The 9,917-nt window shown below is 37.7% G+C and overlaps 1 protein-coding gene across 4 annotated transcripts in view; it reads right to left on the bottom strand.

Moving 5' to 3' along the window:
- LOC138022475 (dehydrogenase/reductase SDR family member 1-like) overlaps window positions 1–9,190 on the bottom strand; it is an 85,109-nt gene extending 75,919 nt beyond the window's left edge. The window contains exons 1-6 of one of the 4 annotated variants that reach the window (XM_068869617.1): window positions 8,765–9,190; window positions 6,755–6,884; window positions 6,443–6,501; window positions 3,253–3,399; window positions 2,272–2,310; window positions 1,432–1,472 (exon numbers count right to left, since the gene is read on the bottom strand). In XM_068869617.1, the coding sequence (XP_068725718.1) occupies window positions 1,432–1,472; window positions 2,272–2,310; window positions 3,253–3,399; window positions 6,443–6,501; window positions 6,755–6,878 (410 nt within the window). In that variant the 5' untranslated portion in view covers window positions 6,879–6,884; window positions 8,765–9,190. Of the gene's footprint in view, window positions 1–1,431; window positions 1,473–2,271; window positions 2,311–3,252; window positions 3,400–6,442; window positions 6,502–6,754; window positions 6,885–7,733; window positions 7,870–8,764 lie in introns of those variants that run through there. The other 3 variants (XM_068869619.1, XM_068869620.1, XM_068869618.1) reach the window with 3 other exon arrangements.
- Window positions 9,191–9,917: the final 727 nt, after the last annotated feature.

Below are 9,917 nucleotides of genomic sequence, written 5' to 3'. Positions count from 1 at the left end.
CCGAGCCTGAAGTGAATAATTGTTTTAGTTGTCAACCGAGGAATTGAAAATGGCTCAGATCGAGGGCGTCAAATACGGAAAAAAACCACACACGAAGGAAGCGACTCACAATGGCAAAAAGGTTAGGCTTTTTAATTGAGAATTTTTTCATATAATTGTCTTCTCAAGTCTTTTATTGGGATTCCCCGTATACAATCCTAATATTTTTGCTGGCTTCCCCTCATACTGAGCATGGGGTGCCTGTAAAAGAAACATGGGACAGGTGAGCACACATAAGAACTGTTTCCGAATGGATTCATGATATTAATAATATTCATGAATATTATAACCGCAACAAAGGCCACTCGAAGTTGCAAAATTTATGTAGGGCAACGCTGGTGAGAAAATACCTTATAACACGCTTTGCTATCCAAACCAGAATTAAATCATTTGGAAACACTTGCAATGTATGTTCACCTTTTCCATGTTAATAATAAAAATAAAAATAATAATAATAATAATAATAATAATAATAATAATTAGTGATATTTACCCAGGAAGCTCCACTCACATGAAAGCGGTTTTCAGGGAGGTCCCGCATCCTATCGAATTGGAATTTAGAAATGATGGTTTTTTTTTTTTAAGGAGAGGGGGAAAACCAGAGAACCTGGAGAAAAAACCACTTGGAGCAGAATAAAGAAGCAACAACAAACTTAACCCGCATATTGCCACGAGTCGGGAATCGAACTCAGGCCACATTGGTGGGAGGCTCGCGAGTGCAACCTGCATCCCTGTTTCTTCTTGATCTCCGTTGTGGTGAGATCTTAAGGCGAGGTTTGTTGTTGTTTACCTTAACAATTTATTTGAATAAATAAGGTGATTTTCTTTTCTGCTTTACTCTCCTTTTCTGGACTCCTTTCATCCACGACTTCAGTAACATCTGTGTTCCCACGCCAGCAAGGGACAAGGAGGAGTCCCAATGTCAATCATTGACATAGCTTGAGCCGTTCAAAACAAGAGTTACACCAGTGCTTAATACTCCAAATCCGTAAAAATCAGTTTTGCAGTTTTAAGCATGTAATGAAACATACAACGTTTTTAGCTAAAATAAAACACCTGAATATCATCAACCTTTCTTGTTCCGGTTCTTGTTCCGGATCCGGTTCCAGATTCCTGCTTTTCCAGATGCCCAACTAATGCCACATGATTTTACTTGCCAATTAGGGACGCTTTAGGTGTGCATGGGTTAAACAACATCTAGGTAAACTAAAGAACTACCGGTATGTCCCCTTTTAATTAATAACCCTTCCCCAACAGCCAGAATACTAATACTTGCCGATTGGGGGTCCATGAGGTGTTAAAATGGGTTAATGTGCCTTGTTTCAAGTTTTCATATCATTACTAATTATTTACTGTTCATTTCATAATATTTTTCAAAGCATGATTTCTCACCTTAGGCCAACATTATTTACATCATCCCAGAGGTCAAGTGGCTACAAGATAATTAGGACAGGTCAACAGTTAAATAACTGTTTTGTTACTAAAGTATAAAGTTAACAGAGATCTTAGTCTGTGAATTGGCATAGATCGACCTTTCTCTGAGAACACATACTACTAAATTTTTATTTACTTTACAATTCTCACTTTATGTACTGCTACTGAAAGAAATGCTTTGCATATAAGTTATTTTTAAAAGTTAAGTCTTGACTTCAAAAGCAGACAATGGTGTGTAGGCTCTAATAGAGAGATTTAGAATCGCATTTATGGCAAATGAAAAATATCTGGCTGAGATTTGCGTTTTGTCAAAACTCAAAGAAACTTGTTTGATTCTAGCTAATTCCTTGCCTGTTAATTATCTATACAGCTATGGAGCAACTTCTTAAAACAGAGAGAAGACTTAGCATAAGGGAATTTTCTCCCTTTAATAGAACAAGCAGCCGCCTTGACATTTCACGTAAACATGATGCTATTTAAATCTCTCCAATATCACTTTGATGGTGCAATAACAGAAAAAGCACTATTGTAAGAACTAAGATTACACCTGCAGGGAACAGAAAGAACAAAATTTGTTCTTAACTATTTGTTAAATGGAGTGATCTGGAAGCCTTGGAAGGTTTCTTCAGAAAGATCAGTGCCAGGTCGCATTATCATTAAAAGACTTGATCATATTATGGGAATAAAGTTAATTCTCTCACATATTGGCAGGCAATGTAGTTGCTTCAGGAAATTATGTGTAATACTCTAAAACAGAGGGTAGGTACTATATGAAGACACCATGCAATGAAGTTTTACCTGTTCATAGAATGGTTTCCCTCCAGAATTAAATATTGCCTGTTGATAATTATGTAACAAAAAACACGGGGTGTTAATCCAGCAACAACCTACATTAACTCATAGTCCGTATTAATTTTAGCTAGTCCAGGGTCATACCAGATCTAATACATCAAAACGAAGATCCTCTTCAAAAGCCTACATGTATGAGTGGGGAACAATGTGAAAACTACTGGTAATGGCAAATCATTATAAAACTGTTTCTTTCAAAACTTCTTTTTCAATGATTCTTAGTTTATGTTTAAAAATCTCTTGACAATGTCTGTACAGCGAGGCACCAACAATTCCAATGCAAATAAATGAATATATATATGACCTGCCAAAAAATTACTGGCATATTCATTGATGCCTTTAATAACTACATCTACTGGTATTGGTTTAGAAAACAATGGAGATAAGTAAATGTTAGACTTGTAACAAAAACAATGGACACCAATTTTGAGCGAAAAAGGCTGGCAATCCATAACGAGTAAACCATTTATTAAATTAAGAGTGACACTCCTCTGGTTAAAGCCAGACAGTTGTACATGTACTACAGTAAAGAATCCCCTATGGTGTTAACGGTTACCAGCCTCTCTATCCCCAAAAATCCTTTCACCACAAGAAGTGATACCAAATACATTTCACTATTATTTTTCCTTATTCTTGGAACCCTCACTAGAGGTGGAAATTATGGCTGGTATTTTTTATAAGTCACAGGCCACAAGCCACAGGTCATTGTTTTACCAATACAGAAAGTATCCTAAATATTCATAAAAGATAACCATAGGCCTAAAAACATTTGTTTAGGCCTAAGGTTAGCTTTTATGAATGTTTAGGATACTTTCTGTGTCAATGGTAAAATAATAACCTGTCAAAAATACCAGCCGTGGAAATTGAGAAGTGCATGGTTAAGAGCTTTCCAGTACCTGTATACAATGCTATAGCATGAAGCTGACTCACCTGTACTCCTGCATATGCATTGTTGACAAGAACATCAAGTCTCCCATTTTGTTCTTTACTGACTTTTTCAAACAACTGTTTGACTTCTTCATCATTTGCATGGTCACATTTCACTGGGATACATTGTCCCACACAATCCTGACCAATCTGGATAATCATTAAAAATGCTACATGTATATAACTAGACTTATTAAGTAATTTTCTTACCCCAATAATTAACACACCTGCCTACTTTGAGGAATCAGACATAAGGACCCCCCTTCCCAATGAGTTCCCTCCAGCAGCAAACACAATACTCAGATATTTTTTAATGGCTCAGGCGGGCATTACTAAACACAGGAATGGAACGGAATGGAACGGAATATACCGGAATAAACAGGAATATGCCGGAACAAGGCGGAATGACACCGGAATGAGACGGAATGAACAAGAATGGTACCGGAATATAATGAAATGAGCCGGAATGAAGCGGAATGACACACAAATAAAGCGGCATATACCAGAATATGGCGGAACAAGGCAGAATGACTCTGGAATAAAACCGAATGACACCGGAATGAGACGGAATAAACAAGAATGGTACTGGAATATACCGGAACGAGGCGAAATGACAACAGAATAAGGCAGAATAAACCAGAAGAACACCAGCAACAAGCTGATTAGCGTGGACTGGAATGACAAGGAACAAAACATGATTCATTCTGTGAATGAATAAATGTTGCAGAATAGAGAGACTGACAAAAAAAAACAATTTACATTAAGGGGAAGTAACAAGGCTTGGAATGAGTCGCAATATGTTCTCATAATTCTTCATGTAAATATATTATCAACGATCAATCTTTTTTCTGTGCTTCTGACTTCTTTCTTCAAACAGGGAAACACTGCGTTCAGGCTCGATGGCATTATTGCCAACAATCGGGAAGAGGAAAAGAGTCTTCCGGTCGTTTGCACGAATCTATTTCGGTGTATCTCCATCACGTGTGGGTCGTGGGAAGCAGGCAAGCAGCAACGGTAATTAGTTTGTGGTTCGCTGAACTTGATTGTGATTGATCAATGCACAATTGACCTGTCAGAATGAAATAAAAATGTTCACGGGTTTTCTGACTCGCACAGTGAAAGCCGACTCCGAGATCCATAGACAAAAACAATTAGAATAACATTGTTTCTCTTGCTCCTGTATTTGTTCACGAAAAAAATGTTACTTTCACAAGAAATGATTATTCATTTAGGGACAGATATACTTGTCAATTTTTTCTCGTGATTGAAGTGTTCTAAATGTTACAAAAGGCAAAAACACATGCAATGCCCTTTGGGAATCACGTGACACGACAAAACCGAAAATCGGTCAGCGCTAACTAAAACACCAAATTTTGGCATTTTCAGGTTCATCCCGGTATATTCCGCTTTATTTGGGTGTCATTCCGGCTCGTTCCGGTATATTCTGGCATCATTTTCATTTTTGTTCATTTCGTTTCATTCCCGGTGTTATTCCGCCTCATTCCGGCATATTCCGGTATATTCCGTTCCATTCCTTTGTTTAATAAAGCCTGTCCTTCTGGTTTATTCTGCCTTATTCTGTTGTCATTCCCCCTCGTTCTGGTATATTCCGGTACCATTCTTGTTAATTCCATCTCATTCCGATGTCATTCGGTTTTCTTCCAGAGTCATTCCGCCTTGTTCCGGTTTATTCTGGTATATGCCGCTTTATTTGTGTGTCATTCCGCTTCATTCCGGTGTCATTCCGGTGTCATTCTAGCTCGTTTCGGTATATTCCGGTACCATTCTTGTTCATTCCGTCTCATTCCGGTGTCATTCCGCCTTGTTCCGGCATATTCCGGTTTATTCTGGTATATTCCGCTCCGTTCTGTTCCGTTCCTGTGTTTAGTAACGCCCTGGCTCAGGCATACTTGGAGAATAGTCTATTGTTCCCAACAAGAGTCAAACTCGACCATGACCATCCAATTACCAGTGTGGATGCTTTAACACCAAGGTTTTGTGCAATTTTTTTCCTAAAATTTCACAACTTTTCCAGGACTTTCAAGCACCATATCAAACAAAATCCATGAAATAAGAAACCCTGAAATGAGTACAGTCCAGAATATGAAATGGAGTGTACAAATGCATCATTTGCCAAAAATTGAGGCAATAATATTTAAGGGCGCGTTCGATTGGCCGTATTCTGGAATAGGAATACATGGAATAGAAGCTAGAAATCCTTAGTTTTTACGGAGATTCACATTAAAATTATTAAACACTTGCTAAAATGCTATTTTTAACATACATTTATTATCCTTGTTGCTTTAAAAGCACCAGACATACCGTTTTAAATCATCACTCCACATATTCTTATTCCGGAATAGGGTCAATCGATTCGCACCCTTATTTTATTTTGTTCTAGCATAGATCTAATTTTCCAGAATTTTTCATGACTGGCCCAGGATTTTACAATATTGGAAATCCAGGACTTTCCAGAATTTCCATGACCTGCACAAATCCTCAGTGTAGCAATAGGCTCAAATCTTGATTCTTGACAACTGTGAGACTAATCACCAGCCTCTAAACTCAACATGGAAGGGGTAGACCCTGTACAGTGTACCTGTCTTTGAATTGAAACATGAATTACCTACTGTTCTAATAAAGTGTTACAACAATCTATCAGACTGGAGTTGTCCAAAAAAATGAAGAGTGATGAAGTAGAGATATGGTAACAGAAAATTTCATTATGGTTGGTTGTCTTGTCTTGATGGCCATTAAAAACAGAGACCATCATATGCAGTATTAAAATTTAATAAGAAAGATTTTTCAATTTTATGCAATTTGATTATCTCTTATTGGCAATACCTTTTCCATTGAGAAACAGAAATACAGAAGTGTTGTTTATTTCAGTGTCATAATAAACGTTGCTGCTATGAATAAATAAATACTGCGGATGCAGGCTGCTTCTTTCTAACATTTCATTAATCACAAGGAATAGTATCTTTCCCCAGAAAACTGGAACATGTATCCTGTTTTTTCTTTACCTTTTGAACTCAAACATTAGGACATGTTTGATTATTACGATGGTTCATGACAGTGATATTGCAAAAATGCTTAATTTGATAAAATAGTACAACTTGTGCAATTTCTACCAGTACTTAGTACCCACAGCAATCTGAAATAACAAACTAACAAACATCAATAATTCTAATACCTCTTCTGCTGTTTGACGCAATGACCCGGGCTTTCCCTCTGATGTATCAAGAGTCCTCCCTGCCAAATTCAAAAAATGATAATTATAAAAATAAATAATTCACTAGCAATGAATAACTAAAAAAAAGCTGCAAAATATACTTATAATCTGGCCTTATAATCTGGTCCAGGAGCTATCATCAGATAAATCACTATCTTGGGGATTAGTGCTAGTTTTTTTTTTTTTAATTCAAGTGCCATCTAGTGATATATCGTGCATATAGCACCATCCTTTCTACCAATAACTGGTGCCTGCACTGTTCTCTACACTAACCTGTGATGTAAACAGTAGCTCCTGCCTTCGCCAGTATCAAGGCAATACCCTTGCCAATACCTCGTGAGGCTCCGGTCACAATACATACCTTTCCTTTCAAAGAAGGAAGTTGTGCTGATGCCATGTTGCTCTGTCAAATCAAAAAAAATTAAAGGACAAAATTTAGACAAGAAAATGTTAAATAGCTGGTGATCATTTCAGTCCAAAATAATGTTTTGTGCAAGCCTGAAAACACCATTTACACTCACATTTTTTATTTGCACCAATTAAATGATGAGGTTTTTAAATTAGTAAAGCAGAGTTATGCATTCGTTGATGCCTCCTTGTGACCAGACCAAAAAAAATCACTATAATAATTCAATTCTAGAAGTTTTGATATCCTGGTAAGTCAGTACTGTTCCCTAATATCACAAATATTACGCTTTACCACTAAATTACAGGAGATCATGGCAACTAGGCAATTACACTATGCTGACTTAAGCAATAAAAACATGTTTTCAAAAAATGTGGAAAGTGAACAAACCAGCACAGTTAGTGGTATGCACGGTTAGTTTATCACATCCAAGAAACTTAGCGGTGGTTAACTAATTTTGGCACGACAAGACTGTGGCTGGATTTACATTTTGGTTAGAGACAATGTGGATTTAATAACATCATAAGGAATAGCACTTTGTCAAATATAGCACACAGTTTATTATTTAATTGTCTGCATACATGAATGATCTATATCGTAGGAAGTCCAAGTGCTTTCTGGTTTTTGTGTCTTGATTATGTCATAGCAGTAACATGCAATGTGAAATTATTTACTTCACCCATGATCACCAACCCTGCACTTTGGATTAATAGCATATTAAAACAATTGTCAGTCTACAGATATTAGGATTTAAAAGTGCTAAAAAAGCTCAAGACAGAGACCTAAAATTTAGAAATTTCCAAACACATAAAATAAAAATTGTACTGAAGTTTAATTCCTTCAAACCTCTTTGGCTCGAAATTTTTTTTCAAGATCCTTTCATTTACAGTGAAAACAAGCAAGAGTTGATTAAGCCACGAGTCTCACAATAAATTTATGGGATTTGGCAAGTTGGCATACTTTATCCTACAAAGTCATTGCAACAAAATCAGATGCATGAAGCATGACAAACCTTGATCCTCATAAAGTTCAAATATCAACATCATCTAATCTCGTTGCTCATGTCTGATCAGTCTAAGTTTTGATTTTCACCTACGGCAGTTTCACATTTCTGCATGTACATGTAGTTTAAAGGTGAATGCAGGAATTTTTGATAAGGAGGTGAGGGGGGTTCAAATTTTTACTCAAAAAACACTACAGAAACTTTTTTCAGCGAATCAATTCTCCTTGCAACTCCGTCACTCTACCCAACAACCCCCCCTCCCCCTTGCCGCTGTTACAAATTATAATCAATTTAACACCAGTTTTCTTGGCCCCCTTACCGTGGACATGGTTTTCAAACAAGTGGTAACAAAACAAAAAAAATGGTTAGAGAAGGGGGGTCCAGACACCCTGACCCTCCCCATGGATCTGACACTGGAAGTTTCAATTGATCAAAAATCAAAATTGCAACTGAGGAAGAGAAACTGATAAGTTACCAAAACAGACGAGTTGTCATTTGGCCTTTGCCAAATCTGAAAATGGAGCTCAAGAGAGGTATATTGTACGAGAAGAGCATCCTTATAAAACCTCTTGAGAAATATACACAGTGCGCGCGCATCACTTCGTGCTTATAATAATTTTCCGCAAAGTTCTGGACTAAATTACGTAACCCTTTGTGAGTCCTGCATCTCTCAAAAAAGGCCCGGAATATTTAAACAAAGAAATCAGTTCAATCCAATTTCTCTTTATCGTATCGCTTCTCAAAATACGATTCATCGCAGCGGAATATCATCCACAGCAAGGGAGACGTGACCTCCTCGATCGAAACTTCAATACAAACTATAGCGCGCCTGTTAAGGTTTGACTGTACGACATGCACTTTTACAAATCCCTACCTTGGTTGGTGTAAACAGTTGAAAACCACAGGAAAAACAAAAAGAACGTGAATAAGTCCTTACTGTGTTCGTCTCAAAGTCTTGGTTGTGGACAGTCACGAGGGCTCAAAGGCCTCTACACATTGTCTACAACATTGCCTTGGGGGAGGAGAAAGGAGACTGGGGTACCCGGTAGGACAAAGTAAGACGGGTATCGTAAGATTGATCGTAAGACGACTACTCATTCCACAACGTAAATGGCTCAAACTGTCAACAGGAAAACTCTCGCAAGTGCTGTGTTTCGATACAAAAACGATCCACCACTCGATATTTTTTTCAAGTGTCTTTGACAAATTTACTCGTGGTTGCACAACCACGTTACCAGGGTCCCTTTGTCGATGAAGAGAGAACGAGGTTGGTGCTTGCATGTGATTAACTATCCCTATACCAGGGTGAAAAAGTTTTACTCTGTCTCATGTTTATTTCTTGTCAAGGCCCACATCAACTTAAATCGGTTATTGGTTGAAAACAAGACAACCTTGATTGACGTGCTAGCACTTGTGGGAAGTTACAGACCAAAATTTTAAAAAATGTCATTCAAAATCTGAATTAAAACTCTAAACCTGTGCGTCACGCGCCACTTAGTCCGCGGTTTTTCTGAGCTTTCACGACTTTCCTGTCAATCAATTTCATTTCAAATTTCTTCACTGTTTGCGGTTAATTGGCATGTTCTAAGCCAATTAGCATACTGAAAAAAAAACTGGCTATGTTACTTGACAGGCGTACAAGAACTACGAGAGATGGTCACCCGATTTTTCGGTGGGAAAATGGGATTTGATCTCTGAGAACTGGGATTTTGTTGCTGGGAATGGGAAATAAAGAGTCCTTGGTGTGAAGGGGATTTGCATTATCAGAGACCATCAGTATTAGTTCTCCTCAAACTTCCTGATATCAAATATTTCATGCAGTCTGAGGAAGCAAAATGTTTCTGAACAAATTCAGAAACATTTTTGCTTCCCGGGAAGCAAATCTTGCTTCCGCAACAAATGTTTCCTGGGGTCCGCAAACTGGGAAACATTTGCTTCCGCAAAATTGTTTCCTCGTTTGGGGGCGCCTTAACAGACTTGTTTTTGAACTTCAAAGTTCCTACCTACAACATCCCTACCTCTAATTC

The sequence above is a fragment of the Montipora capricornis genome, chromosome 10, assembly GCF_036669925.1.
Source record: "Montipora capricornis isolate CH-2021 chromosome 10, ASM3666992v2, whole genome shotgun sequence".
Taxonomy (NCBI): domain Eukaryota; kingdom Metazoa; phylum Cnidaria; class Anthozoa; order Scleractinia; family Acroporidae; genus Montipora; species Montipora capricornis.
Note: the sequence above shows the minus strand (reverse complement) of the source record. Positions and strands in the feature narration are given on the sequence as shown.